Source organism: Akebia trifoliata, chromosome 2, assembly GCF_017979445.1.
Source record: "Akebia trifoliata isolate Shusen 1 chromosome 2, ASM1797944v1, whole genome shotgun sequence".
NCBI classification, from domain to species: Eukaryota; Viridiplantae; Streptophyta; class Magnoliopsida; order Ranunculales; family Lardizabalaceae; genus Akebia; species Akebia trifoliata.
In genome coordinates, this window is record NC_141376.1 from 10,164,201 (window position 1) to 10,188,497 (window position 24,297).

The following is a 24,297-nucleotide window of genomic DNA, read 5'->3' on the forward strand; positions in this document are numbered from 1 at the left end:
TTTGGAGCAAAAATCAAATAGGATTAAAACTCAGGAATATTCTAAAGTAAAGTAAAATATGACAGATTCAAGATAAGATTGAGTCAAATAAAAAAATATACGTAGAGATTGAAGATGGGCCATTTAAATGGGACCGGATCCTCTGTAGTGCAATATGCTTGTAATGCTCTTTAGCATGATTCAACGGTTGAAAGAGTGCCACATCAAAAACAAACTAAAAAAACCCCGTTTGAAATTGGGACCGTCCATTTTAAAATAATTGGATCTGACAAAATTTAAAAAAAAAAAAATTTAATTTAATTCTTTTTTAATCAAATTTTGACCACGATCACTGCAGGCTTCAGGTGTTATTTTTTCCCAACATGAGTCTCTGTCGCCTGTGGAGAGAGTGCTACAGAGGATCCGCACCCCATTTAAACTATTCACATTATTTTGCTCAGACTCCTCGGTGTGTAAGGGTAGTTTTATAAATTAGATAACCAATTCCATATTTCTGTAAGCAAAACAAATTTCAATTTCGGGGCTGACGTCGTGACTTAAAATGTCACTAACTATGCGAGGCCTTCCCATCAAATTCGGTCCCCTCTCCGGCTCTCCGTAGTCTATGGTAAGGACATCTCCCCGTGGAAGTGGAAACCATTATTAAATCTTCTTTGACACATTGTGGGAAGTTTTGATTGGTAAATTTTCTTGCAAATAGTCTAAGATCTTCGTAAAACTTCCTCCCAATAAATACAAATTTAAAATAAATAAATAAAACATAATAAAAAATGGTTTGAGAATTAAAACCTATTTGAATACAGATTTTTATTATGAATCAAAATTTTCAGGGAATGTCATCTCAATAAAAAATCCCTCGAAGGCATGATCCTACTCAATTTGAGATACCCTCATATTTATACTTTAATTTGAGATACCCCTGTATTTTCAACTAATAACATACCCCTATTTGATCTTATATTGCCCCTACTCCCTCATCTCCCTCCATTTCCCTTGTCCTACCCCACCACAAGAAAATCTTGACAATGTCCTAAATAAAGTTAAATGATACTTAGATAGTGTACAAGTATAATGTTCAAATTTACCTCGGACAACTCAGATTATTTCAATGACGAATTTTCATCATCCAAAAAGCTAGGGTAGTGGTGTGACACCTTCCAAACACCCTTCGACATTCAAGTTAAATTGTAAGTTACAGAAAATAATGGTTATAAACTTCAATCAACTTCCAAAAGTCTTTTCTTTTATAGTTTCTTCCTTTAGTTATAGGCTAATCTTCTTTCTTAACTTTCCCTTGGTCACATCACAATTTTCTTTATTCGAGGAGGATGAGAAATTTAGGGTGATTCTCTCTAAAGACCGAGAATTAGCGAAAAAATTTTATCGACAAAATTTAAAGTTATCCATTTAGGAAAGGACGTGATTTATGTAATCAATCACTTGTAGATTTTCAGAATCTTCTACTAATTCGCACTCAGAGAAGATGAGAGCTCGTTATAAGCATATGCTTTTCTCAATCTAGGGAAAACTAGGCACTTAACTCGGGCATGTTATGCTGGGCAGTGCTCTCAAACACTTTAGCAACCACAAAGCAGGGCAATGCTAAAATCTATCTTGCCCAACCACTAAATAATTCTCTAATATAGACATGTGAAGGGTCCATGATTCAACTCGTCTACTCTATACAAATAGCATTGTAATATAACTTGCTAATGGCATTGTTTGCATAAATAACTTTTATGAACAAAGTAAAATTACTTGATAAAAAGTACCTATTCAACAACCACTATATATTTACCATTAAATAACCTAGGATATGGGTATTTGTTATTGGTGGTTAATCCAAACTGTTGGGTTGTGAGGAACAATAAAAAAAAAAAACCTAATTTAATCACATCAAATTCATCCCCATCTTTACAAAATTATTTAGTGTATCCCTTACACTTTATTATAATCCATAATAATTAATACTCTAATACATAATATCAATCAAGAAAAATACTCTGCCAAATAAAACTTAAATTTATTGACTTCCACCAATATTAAAACATAGGCTTTGGATTTCGAGTAATTTGATTAAGAAGTGAGTGTGTTTGCCACATCGATGACGAATCGATATTTAACATCACCTTTGGCAAGTCGTTCCATAGCTGTATTCACGTAATCCATCGATATAACCTCTACATCCGCAGTTATATTGTGTTTCCCTGCAAAATCTAACATCTCCTGTGCTTCCTTCATACCCGCACCGGCACTCCCAGCTATTATCTTCCTCCCTATCAAATCATAATTAGCATTTTAATTATAAGTGAGGACACCACCAAGATATGAATGCATGGGGTAGTAGTGTTCATAAGTTTTCAACCATGTAATTATTACAACTTACCCATAATCAAAGGGATGGTAGGTAGTTCTAGAGGCTTATCTGCAACACCAACCATAATCAACTTCCCATTAGTCTTCAATAGACTGATCAATGGAAGGAGAGGGTGAACGGCAGAGACTGTATCGATAATACCATCCAAAGTGCCCATTGCAGCCTATGAAATAAATATAAATAGGGTTAGAATTAGAACAAGCAAATGCAATCCACATTTCACACATCAGTTAAATAATGTAACACTTAACAAAATAAAGTTATAATTTAACTTCATTTGTTTTGCAACATCTATTTATTTACCTGCATTTCCTCTGGATCAGAGCTAACCAAAAAAATGTCTGCACCAAGTTGTTCAATGGCTTCCTTCTTTTTGCTAGCAGAAGTGCTGATCACTGTGATCTTCATACCAAAAGCCTTGGCAAACTTCACAGCAACATGACCAAGACCACCAAGACCCACAACACCCAAATGTTTGTCGGGATCGCTGAGTCCAAAAAATTTCATTGGGCTGTAGACTGTAGTCCCAGCGCACATTAGTGGTGCGCCTGCATCTAAGGGTAAGTTATCAGGGAAAAGGCAAGCAAAGTGCTCATCCACGACAATCTTATCAGAATATCCACCATACGTTATTGTGCCATCGGGGTAAATTGCACTGAAGGTGAGTATTAATTTTGGGCAATAAGTTTCCAAGTCTTGAGAGCAATTGTCACATGAACCACAAGATCCAACCATGCCCGCAACACCCGCTTTGTCTCCCACTTTGAATTTTTGGACATTGTGCCCTACCTCTGTAACTATGCCTACAATCTCATGCCTATACGAGTACGTAAACAAGCTTTAGGATTAATTTTCAGATCAGTATATGTGAGTAGATTGCTGACAACTCATCTCTCGCTAATAATTTCTATGATCATCTAATTGAATTATCTAGCTAGGGGAAGCAAGTGCAATGTATATGGTGTCTAAGTAGTGGAATTATCCTATGACATGGAACTTATAAATCAGCAAATAAGATAGGATGCACTAACAGCTCGTGGGGTTAATTGGCATTCAAATTTTTGTGATCAAAAAGCATTTGAGACAAAAAGACTTTAGACATCAGTTTAATTGTAATGATGTCTATTATTTGGATGTAAAAACACTCATAAATGGGGGGTTTTAGAAATCAATTTTTCAAATATCAAAGTCTAAAGTCCAAACATAAACAGATGTGTACAAATCTCACACATTTTGGGCTTTAGTTTCCCATGGACAATCCAATAAAAGTGTTTTGAAAAGAAATGTATTTCAAAATGAATTCTGAATTTTAGTGTTAAATAAAGCTAAATGATATTTAGATAGCGTTGTAAAATAACTTGGTAACGGCCATTATTTGTTAAAATGATACTCTTATGAATAGAATAAAAAGATCTAACTAGAAGCTATTTTCAAAAGATATGAAAAATATTTAAACAGTACTACTGTAACAGCCATGCATTATTTACCATTGAACTTACTTGAAATCTATATGATTCCACATTAAATAAGCTAGAGACATGTATAATTTATTGGTGGTTAAGATGTCATATGTCCCATTCCAATGACAAATAATAAATGTAAAAGATGTAGTAGTAGTAGTACCCAGGGACGATAGGATAAATCGAAATGCCCCAATCATTCTTAATAAAGTGAAGGTCTGTATGGCAGATCCCACAATAAAGTATCTTCATGGTGATATCATTGTCGCTGGTGGCCCTGTAAGTAGAACATGGAATAAGGTCAATTGCATTCATAATCGCGACAAGATGATGATGATTAATGATCAATAATAATCCCACAAAAAAAAAAAAAATGGGATTTAGAGTAACGTAAAATGAATTCCCGATCACAAAGAGGTGGATGTTGAAGAGTGTGATCGATAATAATTCAAAAAACCAAAAGAAAAAAATACAGAAGGAAAAAAGGTAATGTTTGAAAAATGAAATATTAGCCATATAGGACTATGTGGACCATGGAGAGCTCTACAGCTCAAGTGCGACATCTTTAGATTATCTATCAGGTTATGGGTCATGTATGAGTCAATCCATCTCAAACAAGTCAAGTCCTTTAAATTAAGTCTAAATAATAATAATTTTTATAAATGAATATTCATAATAAAATGTTATGGGTTTAATTTTTAATAAATGTATATTCATAGTAAAATAATTATTTTCTTTTTTAGGTTTATTATAATTCATAAAATATCATTTTACATTGATAATATTTAAATTATTAACATATGATTATTTTAGGGAAAATGCTGGAATGACACAAACGGAAACACAAAGGTGACAAAAATGATGGGGTGGCGCGCACGTAACCGTAGATGGTTTTTACTCATATCTAGCAGAAAAGCATCTACAAACACGACACCACATCATTTTGTCACCTTTGTGTCTCCATTTGTGTCGCCCCAGCATGACTCTTATTTTAGAGAGCTGCTATTGGTACTTATTACACCCTAATAAAAATACAGAAAATAAGTAAATGAATCACTATGGTATATTTAACTGCTTTACACATGCAGGTGGATGGTATGTGCGGCCCGCCAAAGAAAAAAAAATTTTGATTGACAATGAGTTAAAGTTCTAGTAAACAAGTGTTAATTGTTTGAACTTGTTTTATAATGTTTTGTAACGCTTAGATAATAGAGTGGTGCTGGGGTGACATAGGATTTACTACAATTCTTACATTCTGACGTTGAGATGCGTATATAACTGTAGATGGTTTTTTACTTGCATTGCAAGAAAACACATCTAGGATTATGTGCACACCCCGCATCAGAATTGTGAGAATCACAGTAAATCCTGTGTCACCTCACCATTAGTATTTAAGAAATTAGAGTGTAATAAGTAAAAGTAGGGTACCAATAACAGATCTCTTATTTTATAGAGAGATTTACCCGGCAGACTGTTGCATTTTTTTTTTTTTTTAAACTCCCTTGGACCGTATTTTATTATGTCGGTTACCCATCAAAACTTACTTTATCATGTTTGTCATCCTAGTCTGATTCATGAAGTAAGGTTTGTTTAGTAACAAACTTGATAAAGTAGGGAAGTTTTCTTAATAAAATTGCAACAGATGGGTCTGCCCCGTAAACTCTCTATTTTATATGAAAACAACATCAAAAGGGATGGACGTAACGACACCTTCTGGAGAATTTGAAGGGAGAGAGGACACCAGATGCATCTCTCGCTGCCCATCCAAGCGCCTTTTGTGGGTGTTCTTCTTCTGGTGATTTCAACATGTTAAGAGAGAGAGAGAGAGAGAGAGAGAGAGAGAGAGAGAGAGAGAGAGATGGTGTATGGTGGTGCAGTTTGTGTGAGGCTGTCTGGGTTGTTATCTTTATATATATATAGTGGGAGGAGATAAGATCAGACAATCTCAGACATATAATCTTCTATTAAAAGAGACTTTTCTAGTCTAAGAGACGGCTAAGATGGAAAACCAGTTCCTTGTTTCCTAGTGATACGTATTTTCGGGAATCTTTAGGAACACATCTCTCTTGACCTTGAGATTAATTTTCCTCCAAGTAACAATAGGGGACGTCGACCCACCCAGTGACCAAATGAGTTGAAGAAAATGTCCAAACCCGCGAGTCAATAATCATTGTTTAAGGTTGCTTTACATTTTAGACTTCATTAATTTTCCTCCAAGTAACAATAGGGGACGTCGACGCACCCAGTTACGAAATGAGTTGAAGAAAATGTCCAACCCCGTGAGTCAATAATCATTGTTTAAGGTTGCTTTACATTTTAGACTTGATTAATTTTCCTCCAAGTAACAATAGGGGACGTCGACGCACTGTGATAATCTGACTTTCCCACGTGGCATGCTCAATCGACATGTCTGACTTGACATGTTTGGGAACGGTTATATCTGTACTCCTCAGGAGACATTTTTATGAGTTAGTGCAATTGAGTATCCCAAGGCATACAGATCTATGATTCCAAGCCTATGTATTTTCAAACTGGCGACATGCCTTCTTGACCTTTGTCTACCTTGAAATACTAAAAGAAAATGACCTAAATGCCTCCCATCGGAATCTCTAACTACGCCCTTCCAATTTTTTCTTCTCCCCAAGCCCCTAGTCTAGAGTACGGTCATATACACTGATTTTCAACCTTAGAATTCTCTCCGTTGTCAATTTTTATTTTTATATGTCAAGTACTCAATAGCAAGAGAAGGTTCTGGGGAAGCGATGAAGTAGATTTTTCACTCTTATTTTTCTTGGTTCGGTCTCTTATAGTTAGGGTTTAAAATAGGTCGGATGTGGCTCAAATACAAGTATATGCATAATCAGATTCAATTTTTTTCCCCACTTTGGATCCATATCTAAATCCATTGGATCTTACAATTGAAAATCATATCCGAATTTATTATATTTGTTAAAATCAAATTCAATCTGACCCGGGCCAATCTTTTTGGAAATTTCCTCTTTTTTTTAAGTTCAGATTTAGATAGATTTTTTATAAGCAATATCTGCATTCTTACAAAATCTTTCTAATAGATGCTTCTATTTGAGATGAATACAATCATTTACCAATGAGTCCGTACCTATTTTACAAAATAGATCTAATTATCTATGGGAAATGTTCAACACCAAACATTTTTGCAAAACATTTTTCAAAACATGGGTTAGAAGTTTTGGAATTGGCTGATTTTTGGTGAGGATGATCTCTACGGTGAGGAGATCATCATCACCAAAAATCAGCCCATTCCAAAACTTCTAACCCTATCAAAAATGCTTTACAAAAAATGGACGGTCCACGATTTTTCAACTTATAAACATGGGGCTAGAAGTTTTGGAATGGGCTGATTTTTGGTGAGGATGACCTCCTCACCGTAGAGATCATCCTCACTAAAAATCAGCCCATTCCAAAACTTCTAACCCATGTAGGACAAAAATGGTTGGCTAAAATGTTGGCCAAAATGTTTGGTGTTGAACGGGACCCATTATCTATAAATCTATAAGATTTACTTTGAAAGAGAATAGGTTTAGGGAGAAAAGTAGGGACAATATTGTAGATCAGTTCACAATTTCACCAAAAAGGCTAACATTTTTATTTATTTATTTAAAATTTGAATAAAAAATCAAAAACAATTATTTAGAAATAATACATGAACAAGCTAAACTATATAGAGGGCGATTAGGAAGATATTGTGACTAGGAAGAGAGAGAGAGAGAGGAACTTATTCTAATCGAGAGAGACGATATCAATCTTTAAAACCCTAATCATGAGAGGCAAGAATAAAGAGGCAAATAGCCAAAGCAAAAGAGAATATAAAAGGATGTTGGGTTTGAGAGATACAACCTAGGGTTTGAATAAGTCGTGATGAATGCACGCGGTTGGGTACATGGTTGATGTGGCAAGGGCACATAACCATAGATCTTTTTCATTGGATACCCAGGAAAAAGATATGTGATTTTGTGCCCTTGCTACGTCTACCGCATACACAACCGTGTGCATTCATCATTATTCTTTGAATAAAACCACTAAAAATAATATAACATTTCGATTTAGGTCGGATTTGTGAAACACACTCATATATAACTTGAATCCGAGTCAGGCTAAGAAAATTAAACCATGTTCAATCTGTTTTTTGATTCAGATCTACTCCAATGTCCCAACAAACTCGCTAAAATCATTTTTCAGATCACTTGGATATCAGATAAAATCCAACCCATGTTAGGCTCTACTTAGATCACCCACTAATCCTTGGGCTCGTATAGTCCTCTCTGTTAGATCCTTATTTTAATTTCCTATTTTATTTAGTTTTCTAATTCTATTTAATATTATTTTAGAGAGTTTCTACTTTAAGTTTATTAAGAGTTTAGTATAAGTCTAATTAGGTTCTAGAGTTAAATTAGGAATGGCTATTGTAACCAAATTGGCAAGTTAACCCTTTATATATAAGATGGCAATTTTCATTATTAAAAATAAGAAATAATAATAAATTTATCTCCCTCTTGTTAGAAACTCTTCTTCTTCCTCCTCTTTTTAATCTCCTATTCTATTCTAGTTTATCTTCTTCTTGGTCTAAAACCCTAACATCTGGTATTAGAACATATTTCCTAATATTCACTATGACAATTAAGGAACTAGAAGTTCAAGTTCTAACTCTCACCCAATGAATTGAAATTTCTTTTGAGACATTGACCAAACTCGAATTAATGAGTTGTCGATTATGTTGGAGCGAATGTGGCAACACTTGCAACAATTGGCACTAATACCACCTAGGTCCCAATTGGAAATACAAAAATGTCAAAATCAAGGCAGGGCTATAATTCAAGGCTGCAATATTCGTATTGATTTTTCATTGTTTAATGGAGATGATCCAACGGGTTCGATTTTTTGTATGGAGTAATATAAAAAAATCACCAATATCACGAACGAACAGTTGGTGACCTTGGCATTAGCTCATCTTATGGGAGATGCAATTCCATGGTACCCATGGTTAGAATGCACTTTAGGCGAATGGATTTGGATACAATTTACTCGAGCATCGTGTACAAGATTTGACTCACTAGATCAGAAAGATCCCAATGGAGCACTTCTCAAATTGTTTCAAACGAAAACAATTAACAAATATCAATTGTTGTTTGAGTGGTTGACTAATAGAATGAGAAGATTACCAAAAGATTTCTTGATTAGTTGTTTTATTTCAGGTTTGTGTGATGAACTACGAGTAAGAGTTCACATGTAAAAACCTACTACCCTTATACAAGCTTTTGAACCAGTAAAATTTCAGGATGAAACTGTAATTGTTACAATAGTAAAGTCAACTTCTCGGGTGAACTCAGACCATCCAGTCCTTCTACTTGTTTCTACTGGACCAACAACTCTTGAACCCACAACATCGTTACTTGGGCCAGCCCCTCATAGGCTTCCTCCTATTCAATGACTTTACCCTACAGAGCAAGCAGACTGACAAGCCAATGATCTTTTTTCAATTGTGACGAATAATTCAAACCGAGGCACCAATGCAAAAAAACCCCAATTACTCATTCTGGGGGCCGATATTCCTTCCTCTGAGAATTGTGCAAACACATTTAAAGACAATGTTGTAGTTATCGAAGTTTTTCTAACTTGAGGACTAGTCATTTTGAAGGGGGGGTGGGGGGGGGATGTTAGGATCCTTATTTAGTTTCCTAAGTTATATTAGTTTTCTAATTCCATTTAGTATTATTTTAAAGAGTTTCTATTTTAAGTTTATTAGGAGTTTAGTATGAGTCAAATTAGACTTTAGAGTTAAATTAGGAATTGCTATTGTAGCCAAATTGGCTCTATATATAGGATGATAACTTTCATTATTAAAAATAAGCAATAATAATAAATTTATCTCCCTCTTATTAGAAATAGTTCTTCTTCTTCCTCTTCTTAATCTCTCATTCTCTGCTAGTTCTTCTTTTTCTTCATCTAAGAACCCTAACACTCCCCCAACATGCATCGGGTAATTTTTTGGGTAGATGTGTAAGGATGGTTCCTAAGGGGGGATTCAAACTCAAGACCTCTTGGGGATTTTTCTTTCACGCTCCAAACTTATTATCTGGGTACACTGTTTTACTTATTTTCAACTATAATCTGTCTCCTTCAACCCTCAAATATCAATAGTAATATAGGAATTTTTTTTTAAGGGATGGAAAAGGAAATTGATTTAATCAAGGAGTTTTTATATATATACTAGAGTTCGTCCGTGCCCTCATCTCGAACATACTCTTTGGAGTAAAGTGGGTAAAAATGGGAAAAAAAAAATTATAAAGTTTGAGGGGTATTATTGAAAAATTTGAGGTTAAAGGGGTAAAAGAGAAAAAACAATAAAGTAGATTAAAATGGTAAAACATTGTAAAATTAGAGGGCTATTATAGAAAAAAGGATTAGAACAAGAAATGAATATTAATTAATAGCATTAGAACAAGCAAATGCAATTCACATATCAGTTCAATAATGTAACATTTAACACCAGAAGGCTAGATTGATTTTCATTTGTTTTGTAAAATCTAAAAAAAAGCAAAAAACCATCTTTTTATTTACCTATATTTCATTTGGATCACAGCTAACCAAAAAAGAGTCGGCTCCAAGTTGTTCGATTGCTTCCTTTTTCTTGCTAGCAAAAGTAGTGAGCACCGTATCCTTCACTCCAAAAGCCTTGGCAAACTTCACAACAACATGACCAAGACCACCAAGACCCACAACGCCCAAATGTTTTTCAGGATCTTTGAGTTCAAAGAATTTCATTGGGTTGTAGACTGTAGTCCCCGCGCACAATAGTGGCGCACCTTCATCTAGGGGTAGGTTATCGGTGAAAATGCAAGCAAAGTGTTCATCCACGACAATTTTATCGGAGTATCCACCATATTTTATTGTGCCATCGTGGTAATTGGCATTGTAGGTGAGTACAACTTTTGGGCAATAAGTTTCCAAGTCTTCAGAGCAATTGTCACATGAACCACAAGATCCAACCAAGCCTGCGACACCCGCTTTGTTTCCAACTTTGAATTTTTTTTCACATTGTGCCTTACCCCAGTCACTATACCTTCTATCACATGCTTATACAAGTACATAACCACATTTTAGTGTTGATTTTCATATCAGTATGAGCACATTGCTAACAACTCAATCATCTAATTGATATAGCAAGAGCAAGTGCAACGCATTTGATGCCTATGTAGTGGAACTGCCCTATGACTTGAAACCTATAAATCGGCAGAAAAGTTAAGATGCACTAACGGTTATACCTTCGAATTTGCGTGACTAATAAAACAGACAAGCGTTTGTGATCATAAGTTTTTGTCCTGTGATTATACATGTCAATTGAGTTTTTTAGTTTTTCTCCACTTATTCTATAGAAGATTGTGGGTTGCACATCGCAAATTTTGGGTAGCATCCAACTTTAAAAAAAATCTCTTTTCTTCCGTTTCTTTTAAATTTCCATTTCAGTCCTACAAGTTATTGTTCACGAGAGGATTTTTATGATCGTCTTCAACCCAATTCATCATTCTCTGCTTGATTTTATTCTCTTGGTATTGTTGTCAATTACAGTTGTAGAGATCGCCTAATTGGCACCATAGCCACAAGCATGGAATGCAATAGATAGGAAAAGAAAACGACGATGATAGTGACGACGACAACAAATAATAATGTAAAAGATGTAGTACCCAGGGACCATAGGATAGACAGAAATGCCCCGTTCATTCTTAATGAAGTGAAACAGATTGAGAAATAAGGTCCGATTGCTGAAAAATAGATGATTAAAATTAGAGAGCTTCTATTGCCACACCAACTTTTACTAATGGCACTCCAAGATGTGTGTTAATTCTCTTGTAACTTACTAATAAATTGGGGTGGCGTTAGCAAAAGTTGGCGTGACAATAGAATCTCTCTAATATTATTTGTCCTACAAAAAAAATAGAGTATGGTAAAATGCATGCCCATCACTAAAAGATGGATATTGAGGAATTTTTAATAATAATACAACTGAAATGAAGATGTAAAAAATGAAGTATGAGCCATAGAGAGGGCTCTATATATGGATATTCCGGTCATCTATTAGTCTATGGGCCATATTATATATGTACAAATCATTCCATCCAAGACGAGTCAAGTTAAATTACGTTAATTTAATTTATAAATTTTATAATATATCTGATTTTAGTTTTTCATAAATATATAATATAAGCTAGGTTCAATCATAATCCACAAAATATCACTTTATAGTTTATATTAATAACAAACATTTTAATTATAAAAATATAATTATTTTATATGAACACATCAGCACGGATGGAACCTTTTGTGGGTGTTCTTCTGGTGCTATAAGAAATATGGAAATTAGGAACGGTTTATAACGGTTCCTAATCCAATATGAAACGGTTTACAGACCGTCTCTAATCGAGGCGTCGTTAATGAGATCACACCATTTGGAACGGTTAAAACCGTTTCAGAACTCCGCATTCGGAACGGCTAGGAACCGTTCCAAATCTGCGTTTATATTCCAGAGCACATTACCACGAAAACTATCTTAGACATCGCTTTGAAATATGATGCTTATAGGACTGATGTCCTAAGTCTAAGACTTTAGACATCGGTTACAAACCACTATCTAAAATAGTTATAAACTGATATCTCACTAAAATGAAATATTTTATATTTAAAAAAAAAATTAATTCTGTAACGGCGGAAATAATAATCCGCTGCTATATTCAATTTAAAATAAATTGATGAAGAACAACTCATTAACATAACTTTTTCTACTAAAAAATAAAAATTTATTTTTTAGTGACGAATAAATTAATCCATTGTTTTATTCAATTTTCACTAAATATTTAAAAAATTCATTTTATAGTGGCGGATATGTTAATCTACCGCTATATTCAATTTAAAATAAATTGATAAAGACTTAACATTTTATATTTAAAAAAAAAATATTGATTTTTTACTAGCGGATTTTCCAATCCACTGTTATATTCAATTAAAAAAAATTTATAAACAGAACTCACTAAACCGAATTTTTTATATAAAAGAAAATTGAATTTTGTAATGACGGATATACTGTTCCGCTGCTATAGGAATTGAATATACAGGATGGGCATTTGTAGGGGTACCTATCGCGACGGATAGAATTATCCGCTACAATATATATATATATATAGAGGCGAATAAAATGATCTGCTGTTATAAAACGCCGTTGTAGGTCAAAAATGTTGTAGTGTCTAAACTTCTAAAAGAAAATTGATTCTTTTTTTACGAGCCTATCAATCGCAATCAAAATAGACCCAACTAGAGAACATCGAGAGTTCTCTATCACATTAATTTATACACAAAAAGAATTACAATGAGTCATAATTTACAAATCCAAAATTACAATACATCGATAAACCCTTTCACAATTGTTACACAATAATAAGTGCCTACAAGGAAGAAATGACATCACTTTCATCCCTCCCTATCTTCTTTAAAATCCTCACAATGCCCGCAGTTGCCAATCGAACAATCCTTCGTGGCACCACATTGCACCTTCAAAGGAGTGTCTGAGATCTGAAAACCCAAATCCCACAGAAGAACAATGATTAGAGTAGTCCCCTTAACAAACAAATAAACTGATCATAGTGCAACTTGTATACCTAAAGCATGTCTTCCAAGATTCTGCCTACTTCTCTCAAGTTGGGAGAATCATCTTTATGCATGGCAGCCATCAGCGGTGCCTAGACTTGTTTGGGAAAGGGTGAAAATATTGTTGCAATCAATTGAAAAAGTTTTAATTGAATAATTAAGTTAATGAGGATGCCTTCGGAGAAGTGAAAAGATTTAAATATGTTATACGTAGGTTTAATACAAGAGAACAAATTTAAATGCACAGTTACAAAGTTTTCTAGTCATCTGAGATAACATTCATTTAACTGCCAAGAGTTTCTATTAAGATTACACACAATCATATACACATGCATTTGATATATGATGCAACGTGTGTGTATGTGTATAATCAAATTAGATAAATTCCATTGTTGCAAGAAGAAAATAGGCCTCATGGGATAGATGCAATAGCACCAACTATCTACATCAATCCATCCAACTATAAGACTAAGAGCAAAAAGACCAGTAACCAATAATAAGCATAATCGAAGAAAAACTATGTTGTGCCTATTATGAAGCAAAATAGTGAAGTTCAGAATACCTAAAGTCTCAATAATTGCTACTTAGACCATGTCATTGCACCTTAATGAATGACTTTGACATATAGGTTATACAACTTCAGGAAGGAAAATGATGGGCAAGGGATCTTAAGCAAATAGTTGCATCCACAGCACCATAAACAAACAAATCAAGGGGCTAGATATAGGCTGGTAATGGAAGGAATTGAATGTTAGTCATGAACTGTCAGAAGGCAAGAAACATAATCTAATATTTGGTGATTGAGATACCCACTAATTTCAAACATGGGCAACTGTTGTATCAGACATAGACCAATCATTTTGGCGGCCTGGATATGCATGTTTGTTTATTTAAATGGAAAGTTAAAAAAAATAAAATAAAAGGTGTTTATACAACCCATGGATGGTTCCTTCACTCCTATTTCATAACAGAATGAGCAAATACACAAATATAGAAGAACTAGTTTACATGGAGAAAGGCTTCCCAAACATGAACATCCAAATTTCAGGAACCAACATGTCTATGTATAGAAAAAGAAAAAAAGAAAGAGAAACGCACCAATGCTGATATGCTACTGTCTGATGATGACTTTTTCTCCCTCTTTTCATCGTTTTTACAGCTTTTGACAATGCAGAGCAGAAATGTCCTGAATAAAACAAAACACTCTCAATCAGAATTGTTCATACAAACAATTAGAGAACTTCATTAGGCGAGAGATTGAGTATTAAAAAAAACCATCTCTGACTGTGAACTCCACTCCTGTAGATTTTGAAACCAAGGTTCCATTTTCAAGATAAGCTTCATACTTAACTGCATTGACAAAGGAAATAAATGTAAAAGTTCAGTCCAATTCATGTCACTAAATTGTCATTCGGTTAGATATTTAGATTAACTAAATACAACACAAATGATGCAAACAAAAGCATACAGATTCATCCAATATTAGCACATACATTAGACCTGCATAAATATGTGCATGCATCCATGTACATGAAAGTAGAAACAGATGCAAGAGTGTTGATTTACATGGATATAATGATAGTTTTTTAGAAGCATCTTCTTTTTTGTACTATTGAACATCAACCAATATGCAAAGGCCCTAGAAACCAACTTGTCTATCAAAAACAGGTTGAACAAAAACACATGCTGGAGAAGATGCATATAGAAAATGCTATAGAACACTCCTAAATCAAAAAGCAAACTCTACATAGCAAACTCAATTTAATTTTAAACTTAAAATTCTAATCTTATAAGAATATGATTTAGTGCACTGTTGAGGCTCAAACTCAAATGGTACTTAATCAGACGATGGTTTGTTTAGGTTAAAGTAAAACCTATCAGATTATAATCTAAAAAAATATTAAAAATATTGGTCCTTGAGACATAAAATCAAGAGCTCCCTCAGCATTCAAATAGTAGGACACCTAGACAGACATGGTAAACCATCAACACCCCGAGCCATCTAATCTGGATGTCTGCAAGGTTTGGTTCTGGGTTCTGGGTAATGGATCATGGGTTCACACAGAGCAAAATAAACAAATGTTCTGGCATATTAATATACCAGCAGAGAGACATTTTTAACAAAATTTTCAATACATGGGGAAAATTATTGGACATCTTCAACTTTAATAATATTCTGAGACTATGTTTGATCACGTCAACAAATTTATCTATAAAAAGATTCGTTTAAAGTAGGTTTCATGTTGATGCTAATGATGATAACCATATTAAATAAAATACAGATGGATACTTGAATAACTTTCTTTCAGGAATGTTTGATCTTTGATATAAATGACATATTTTTTAAGTATGAGATATGATCTGATCCCCTCTACTTGTTTGTAGCATGAAAGTACTGGAACAGTGGGCATATTGATACAGGCCATCAGATGAGATGGATTAAGTAGTCGAAACTTACGTCACCAATGAAAGTCATACATATTTGATTGGTATATCACCCTTAATGAACCAAGGTTAATTCGTACAGCCCATAACATATATAGCATCTTATAGAAAACACTTTCATCAAGCAATGTAGTGCATACCTTGTCATGCCAATCTTCTCGTATTCCTCGATGTGAGAAATGTACAGCTCTTCCAAATTCAGCTAGTACATTTAATTAATAGCCATAATTAAGGCTCAACAATGGAGATTTTCAGCCAACAAAATCCCGCAGCAATTGTCCTTCGATATCCTTCCTGAAATGCCAATTTGGAGCTTCAAAACCATCTATAACATACCCATCATTATTCGCTTCAAGGCCAAAATGATGATCAATGTCCATTTATAGAGGCTCTGACAATCCAATGACATTATTTTGGCAGAGGCCTAATGTTAGAGAAACCCCACTATTTCCACCAGCAGTGCCGATGCCAAAATCTACAAGATGATGGTTTGACAAATTGTTGTACGAGAAGTTCATCAATTCATTGCTCTTGTCGGGTACTACATGGGAAAGTTCATTTCTACTACGATTCAACAAGTGGTCATGGGCCTTTTGCATCACATTAATTTGGGTTTGGTTATTAGAAGGGGGTGGATTTGCAATGGTTAAAAGGTTCATTAAACACAAAATCCAATGATTGAGATTTATGAGTATCTTGATAACACAAATCTCGGAGATATTTGCCCCAAGGATAAGTCTCAACCATTGGATTTTGCATTTGAAGGACTGGGATCATGTGTTTTTTTCATGAGTCATTCTTTGGAGTCAAGGGATCCTGACCCTATATATATATATATATATATATAGGGTCCACTTAGCTGAGTGGCACCTTCATTCTAACTAGTATAAGTCTCACACTTGACATCCAGCTGTTGCAACTTAAGAGAAAAATAATAATATATTACAAAGAAGGCATGTGTCAACAGAGACATCCTATAATTACTATGAGTCGTGCTGGGGTGACACAGGATTTACTGTGATTCTCACAATTCTGACGTGGAGATGCATACATAAAGGAATTCATTTAAAATAAGTTTCAGATGCTTTGACAGAAGGTAACATCTATGAATATGGCTGGGAATCCAGCCAATTGGGATAGAAAAAGTATTGTACAGTAAAATAAAGGAAAATTTGAGGTATACTACGTGTAGTCGGGGTAACTCACCAGGGTTCACAGAAATTGCTGATAATATAAGAGGACCATAGGTTCCTCTAACAGGGATCCCAGTTGTTCCCTTCCCAGCGCAATATAAGCGAATCTCTAAAGCACTCGTCACAACCGCTTTAAATGTTTTTATAGCTACCTCATCAACACCACCCGCTTCATCCTCAATATTGAAATCCTTCAGTACTAAATTTCCCTGCAATAAATTAATCTAGTTAACTCTGACATTTAATTTATATGCTAATAATAAAAGCATATATTCGTAGTTCTGTTTTAACATACCTGACTGTAAATGTCAAATATACGTCTTCCAAGGCTACTATATGTTGTATCATTTGTAAACATTATCTCCGCAAAGTGAAGATTCACAGTATAGTTTCCCTTTAGTAGAAAGAATCCATAATATGTGAGAGAGATGGGAGAAATGCGTGCTGTCATGTATAATTGGTAGTTGTTCATCATGAGTCTGAATATATTCGTTGTTGTGTAGAGGTCCACATCATTATCATTGTCCATGAAGTTTCCCGTGGTACTTAATGCCCAGTTATATCTACTTTGGATAAACTTTGAAGCACCAGCTGAGTCTATATCGTCATGGTATGTAGTATTTCCATTGATAGTAACTTCTCTTCCACCGCAGTTTATATGTAACGAATACCAGTCTGGAACCAAAAGTACTTATAGATTAATGCTCAGTGGTTATAAGTCTTATTACAAAGTTAGATTTTTCCCTTTCTTTCAGTTTTAATGTCTTTTCTATTTAGGAACTGGGAGGAAAATGTGCTTAAAGTGTTTTTAATGAATAAATTGTCAATCAATTGAGCGAAATGCTTAATAGGTGTTGGTTAGAAAAAGGAGAAATACTTTGTGGGTAACTTAAAATAACTACGTTACTAGCTTTGAAGTTCTCAAAAAGTATTATAGAATTCTAAATTGAAACAATATAAATATACATATATATATATATATATATATATATATATATATATATATATATATATATATATATATATATATATATATATATATTATGATGGCTACATAGAAATAGTTTTAATAATGAATATGATTAGAAGATCTTAATGCGAGCCCTCGAACGTATTCACTTTTACCACAAGCTGACTTGTGGATTAAAAGCTACAAGTTTTGAACAAATTTAAGGAATTTTTTTTATTATCAAGAGAAGCTAATTTGCTTTTTTGATAGGAGAGAAAATACAGGAACCACTACACGTTAATAATATAAACAGATGACATTTATAATATAACTGAAGGAAAAATAGAAACTAATCTCCAAACAAATGTGAATCCCCAAAAAAGAAATTAAAAAAAAAAAAAAAAAAACACAGCCTTACTTCATGGACAACGAAAGCTGCTCAAACATGGAACCACTCCACTTCTTGATCAATATAAAAGGTCCAAAGCATGTCAGCATTACGAGATTAGATTGCGTATGCTTATATATAACAAAGAAATGAACTGAAGATGATTTTCATAAACAGTTTTGATAATCTAAGAAATTTATTATGATGCAATGTCACAATAAAAAGATGTATTAGTGACTTACGAGTTATTCCCCAAAGACGAACTTCCAAATAAGTTTCTAAAGAAAATAATCCAAAGTAAAAAAACAAAAAAAAAGCATCGAATTAGAAAGAAGATAATTAACCATATGAAGATAGACACTATAAAGAAGCCAGAATTTAAAGGAGTACTCTTACACATTCCGCTGTTGACAACCAACTGCCCCCGAGTTTCCTACTGAGAAGTTGGTGTAGGAAAGATCACTGTATGCCAACATTGTAATACAAAAAGTCATCTTCTTGACTCAGCTAAGATTAAGTAATTTGAAGAGCAGTGTAGCATTCAATGGTGTGTACTGAAAAACATGCATGCATTCCTTATAATTAATAATAAAAGTAAAAAATTCAATAAGAATTTGGTTCATCCCACACGTACACTGCACGTCATGGGCATCGTCCCTTTATTTTTTATATATACTTATATGTAACTCTTGAGGGTCAGGCTATTTTATATAATGTGATTATGACACTTAAAAGCATGATTTTAGTTCAGAATGATTAATTCGTAGAATCGTAACAAATGTAAGATCACAAGTGTTGTTTCCACCCAATTGAAAACTGCACATTACATAGGAAATTTCTCATGGAGAAACAGGGAAGCAATTTAAACTAGTGGATAATCTACTGCACATTACATGGGAAATTGCTCATGGAAAAATAGGGAACCAAACCTATTGCATCATAGCTTGAACTAGCATCACATGGAAATTTCTAAACTGTTGCTGCACACAGAAGGAAACATATTATAGAAAATCAAGAATTTTTATGCATACATATTCAAGAAAAGAGGAACTTTTTAAGTACCTGCCAGGTCCAGTCTTTTGACTTGCAAAAGTTACATTGGGATACAAAGTCAAAAACCATCCAACTATACTATTGTCATAATTACCAAAGCAATATGTTGCTATACTATTGCTCATAATAGAAATTTATCAAAGAAATGAATGTAACCCATCATTTTCAAGTCATATTGCTATACTATTGTTTGGTTATCTCTTAAAGATAAAAAAACAAAGATATAATGTGAATAACTTGGTCTGTAACGAGAGAAGGTGTTTAAACTAATAGAGATTAGTGTTACACACCAACAGAAAATTGAAGTCTTCTCTGAAAATTTCAATGTTGAACTTGAAATCTCAATGAAAACAGAGAAATCAATAAGATCAATTTTGTGTTTAAGAGACAGATCCGAAATAAGATTTAGGATTTTGTGAAGATCGATTTAGGATTTGAGAGACAAATCCGAAATTAGATTTAAGATTTTGTGAAGAATAAAATCGAAAAGATCGAGTTAGGGTTGTGTGAAGATCGAAGATGGAATGTCAAGATGGAAGATCAAACCTACTCGAGCTCTTATGGTTCTTCCTTTTTTCGTTTCTGTGAAAATGAGAGCCCGAATGTGATGATCGAAGATGGAAGATGAAGAAGGGAGACTGCTCAGGCTCTTACGGTTCAGCCATCTTCTTCGTTCCTGTTAGAATGAGGATCCAAAGAATGTTTCTCTTTCGATGTTCATCTATTAAAACGGCTTTTAACATTGAGATGACATCGAGTGGCTGAGGGATCGACTGAGAGAGTGACTGAGAGGTCGATCGAAGGAGCGACTGAGAGAGAGAGAGATGAGATCGAGTGGTTGAGGGATCGACCGTGAGAGAGAGTGAGAGAGAGAGACAGAGAGAGTGGCTCGTTGAGACGACAAATGCGACATTTACGATTAAAACGGCTTTAACAGGTAAAACGGTTTAAACCCGTTTTTAATCTAAAACGGATAAAATCCGTTTTATAATTTTGTTTCAATGGGTTTCATACATATTGAGATTAAAAAAAAAAAAAATCATGTATGAATGAGTGTGACTTTTATAATTGTTATCTATTTATAGATATCAATTCTGTTAAAAATAAATAATTTAAAATTTTCTACAAAAAGAGACATTCGTGTATCCGAGATTCTGTGTGAAAGATTTTCTCAAAATAATGCAAATTTTGAGGAGATATACAATTGTGTTAGAACTGGACTCTGTTCGATTGTCCCTATTTTCTCAACATGATTTGGATCTAATTTATCTATGTGAAAACGAAATAATTTGGATAAGTTTTATCTAGTAAGAATCAAGTGGATTAGAATATAGTTTCTGATCTAAATAAAAAAATCCAAATCTGAATATGGATATACTCAAATCCTGCCCGAGTCTGACCCATTTAAACCCTCATGGTGAAAATAAAAAAGATGAGAGTACCCAGGAACCATCGGATAAACAGAAATGCCCCAGTTATTCTTAATGGAGTGAAGGTCTGTATGGCAGATTCCACAGAAGAGTATCTTTATGGTAATGTCACTGTCCCCATTAGCCTTGCAAACAAATTAAATCGATCAATTACATTCCCCATGTCTAAATTATAGATATTAAGGAATGATTACATAATTTATCCAGAAAAGATTAAAATATGAACAATGGGCTATATAGGACTATTGGGTCATGGAGATGTGCTTTCCAAGATCACCCTCAATTGAGAACTCCTCGGTAGGGGTGTCAATGGGTTTAAGACAATTAAAACTATAACCATTATAGTTCCAGTTCTTGTTGACTCCAATTCTGACTTTAAAATAAGTGTAATTAGAACCCCCATCTGTTCCGATTCTCAAGAATAGTCAAGGGAAAAAAAAATTCAAAATCATTATAAAGCTTTTTCCCTTATAAAAAAAAAAATTAATATGTTATGTACTATAAACTTAATTATAACTTATTCCATTGAAGATGTAAGTCAGTCATTTTTTCAAAAATTAAAATGCATCTTCTTTACAAGTAATAAATTTTTAGAAGAGATGATCCATTTTCAGTTTCAATGCATAATTTATATAGACTAGGAGGTGGTATGTACAAACACACATATATTAAGAGGATATATTTTTAATTTAAAATATTGATTAAAGGATTTTTTAAGATTACATAGTGATGAAGCAAATAATTTTATGGTTGTAGGTTGCAATTTTCATGTTTTTTTTTTTCAAAATTTCCTTAATTATATTAAATTTAATGAAAATGCGAAAGTTACATTAAAATGTACATATATTCTCACATCGTTGATGTGGATGTATGTTCGAAACCATAGATGCTTTCATCGAGAAATGAGTGAAAAGCATCTATGGTTATGTTTGCACGTCCACAATAATAATGTGAGAATTGATGTACATGTTAATGGTACTCACTCTAAATTTAAATAACGTCGCCCAATTTTAGTGTCAAACCACTTCTTCTCCACCTTCCTTCGTTCTAATACTAAAGATATTAAAGAACTTTATATAAAATAGAAATTAGAGTCGTTGTATAAATTTGACCTACTTTCTTCATAGTGAAATCGAACTTTAATGCTACCTCCGTGGACATAACGTTTTGGTGAGCCACATAAAATATCGTGTTGTGGGTATTGTGTTCTTAATCTTTTATTTGTGTGGTTGTTTATCTTCTTTGTATTTTCTACTTTTAATTAGGTTACCCTTCATTGCTATTATCAAACAAGGTCTTGAAAGATGTAGCATATAAAATATTTGGTTAAATACCTAATAAATGTTTGATCAAATTACTAAGTGAACTTCACATGGGTGTTCACATACATAATAATTTTTATTAACATATTCTTAAATCCAATAGAATTCATCAATCAAACTAACTTCTTGCAACATTTCATGAACTAACGGATGATGGACCAATAATTTGATCAGATTTTGATTTAAAAAATCTTAAAAACATAAATATTTTTCTTAATTTTTATTTTCATAATATAATATGAGAGCTTCAATTGCCACTCTACTTTTGCTAAGAAGGCATAGATTCTCTCTATAATATTAAATTTCAATTTAAATTATTTCTTTCCTAATAAAATAATTATAGTCTTATTTTAAAAAATATAAATCCTATACCGAATCAACTTAATATTATTAAAAGAAAGGTCCCTGTCAATTTTTTTTATTTTTTATTTTAAAGACACCTATCACTCCTCTCAATCCTCTGAAGAAATTATGATTTTTATGAAAGCAAACTATGTTGGCTCAATCAAAAGCAGATACGCTTCCAAGAATCATTTCTTATGTCAAAGAGTTCACATGATGGGAGCACAACTCCACCACTGATGGATATGGTACATAACAGAGACAGACCATACATATAACAACAGTTTGAGATTATTTATTTATTAATGGGATTGGGAATAACTAAGTATACCTTCTAGAGAATTTAAGTGGGGAGAGGACACTAGACGCATCTTTCGCTGCCCATCCAAATGCCTTATGTGGGTGTTCCTCTTCTGGCGATTTCGTCATTTTAGTTTCACACTCAGAGAGAGAGAGAGAGAGAGATGGGAGTAGTGGTAAAGTTGTGTGAATGTATGTGGTGGTATATATATTACACTTTAAGATCCACACAGCGTCAAGAGTACCGCTTTATTGGGAGGAAGAAGCAGAAGATTCCTAGAGATTATTGAAATGGAGTTAGGATTCATAGCAGTGTCCCGTTCCAATAGAATAAGAACATTGTCTATGTGGCGTGTTTTGGTAGGAGTATAAGACACATACGACTCCTGACCAAGTCATTTTTATATGACACAGTCCACAACTCCAATAAAAACGTACTACGTAGACACTGTATTTGCTTATAGGATGTTGGATCGCAATTCTTTTTGTTATGACCAGGCTCTTCGGGATCCAATACTTAGGGATCAAGCACCAATTCTAAAATAGATTTTTTATTTTTATTTTTATTTTTATTTATTTATTATTGTTAATGACCTGTAGGCCCACTAGCAAAGACGAGGCAACTGACTTCTTAGAACACCATTTGTCTCTCCAAATCTCTCGTTCATGCAATATCCCATAAACCACACTTCCCGGTAAGTAGGGTTATTTGTTTTTTTAGTTATTTTTTTAATTATTACTCAAAGGTGCATATGCAAATGCACATACATTATTTGTTTATATATATAGGATCGTGTTCAAGGGACATCTACAAATGATAATAATTTTTACGTCACTCGGATGCCATCCATTTTACAAGATCCAACAACATGTGTTGTAGAAAACATTAAAAAAGTGGATACCATCCAAGAGGTTGCGTAAAAATAATTATCAATTTAGGCGATTGTTAAAGACACCTAGCAATTTAGCTAGGGCTACAAAGTTTTTTTTTGTTCTATATAGGTTAGAAGTTTCGGAATGAGTTGATTTTTGTTGAGGATGATCTCTTTGGTGAGCTCGTTAGCCTGGCTTGTCCGACAATACAAGAGCTAGGGCCTTCATATGGAGCCCACAAAGGTAGGGCCAGGCTTAGTAACTTTTAACCTATAAAATATGGGTTGGGCTTAGGGCCCTATAATGCCCGGCCCACTACTCAATCTTATAGAAATATTTATAATATATTTAATTAGAAACATATTTTTCTAATAAAAGTAAAATATATTGTTTAGCTACAATTTAACTCTCATCTATGAACATTATAGGTTAATAAGACATTAATTTCAACTTCGATTGGATGGTCATCAAACATGCACAAAAAACGTTA

The 24,297-nt window shown here is 33.7% G+C and overlaps 3 protein-coding genes across 13 annotated transcripts; all 3 read right to left on the bottom strand.

Moving 5' to 3' along the window:
* Positions 1 to 1,893: 1,893 nt before the first annotated feature.
* Positions 1,894 to 5,695, bottom strand: LOC147409451 (8-hydroxygeraniol dehydrogenase-like). Of its 2 annotated transcripts, XM_086459396.1 has the most exons (5): positions 5,548 to 5,695; positions 4,001 to 4,114; positions 2,681 to 3,194; positions 2,387 to 2,540; positions 1,894 to 2,276 (listed from the first exon to the last, which is right to left on the bottom strand). In XM_086459396.1, the coding sequence occupies exons 1-5, from the start codon at positions 5,643 to 5,645 to the stop codon at positions 2,077 to 2,079; spliced, it is 1,080 nt and encodes a 359-aa protein (XP_086315522.1). In that variant the 5' UTR covers positions 5,646 to 5,695; the 3' UTR covers positions 1,894 to 2,076. The 2 variants fall into 2 exon arrangements, with proteins under 2 accessions (XP_086315522.1, XP_086315530.1); XM_086459404.1 differs by lacking the exons at positions 1,894 to 2,276; positions 2,387 to 2,540 and having other exon boundaries at positions 2,669 to 3,194.
* Positions 5,696 to 10,434: 4,739 nt separating this feature from the next.
* On the bottom strand, positions 10,435 to 23,093 carry LOC147409452 (cinnamyl alcohol dehydrogenase 2-like). Its single transcript, XM_086429064.1, has 5 exons — positions 22,966 to 23,093; position 22,551; positions 20,983 to 21,095; positions 16,470 to 16,518; positions 10,435 to 10,899 (listed from the first exon to the last, which is right to left on the bottom strand). Exons 1-5 carry the CDS (start codon positions 23,061 to 23,063, stop codon positions 10,435 to 10,437), a joined length of 726 nt encoding a protein of 241 aa, XP_086285190.1. The 5' UTR covers positions 23,064 to 23,093.
* LOC147409453 (putative LRR receptor-like serine/threonine-protein kinase At1g07650) lies at positions 16,439 to 20,429 on the bottom strand. Of its 10 annotated transcripts, none has more exons than XM_086429137.1 (6): positions 20,091 to 20,429; positions 18,884 to 18,949; positions 18,730 to 18,765; positions 18,518 to 18,561; positions 17,446 to 17,825; positions 16,439 to 17,359 (listed from the first exon to the last, which is right to left on the bottom strand). In XM_086429137.1, exons 5-6 carry the CDS (start codon positions 17,677 to 17,679, stop codon positions 16,982 to 16,984), a joined length of 612 nt encoding a protein of 203 aa, XP_086285263.1. In that variant the 5' UTR covers positions 17,680 to 17,825; positions 18,518 to 18,561; positions 18,730 to 18,765; positions 18,884 to 18,949; positions 20,091 to 20,429; the 3' UTR covers positions 16,439 to 16,981. The 10 variants fall into 10 exon arrangements, with proteins under 10 accessions (XP_086285263.1, XP_086285235.1, XP_086285271.1 ...); XM_086429109.1 differs by adding an exon at positions 19,417 to 19,467 and having other exon boundaries at positions 18,518 to 18,765; XM_086429145.1 differs by having other exon boundaries at positions 20,087 to 20,429.
* Positions 23,094 to 24,297: the final 1,204 nt, after the last annotated feature.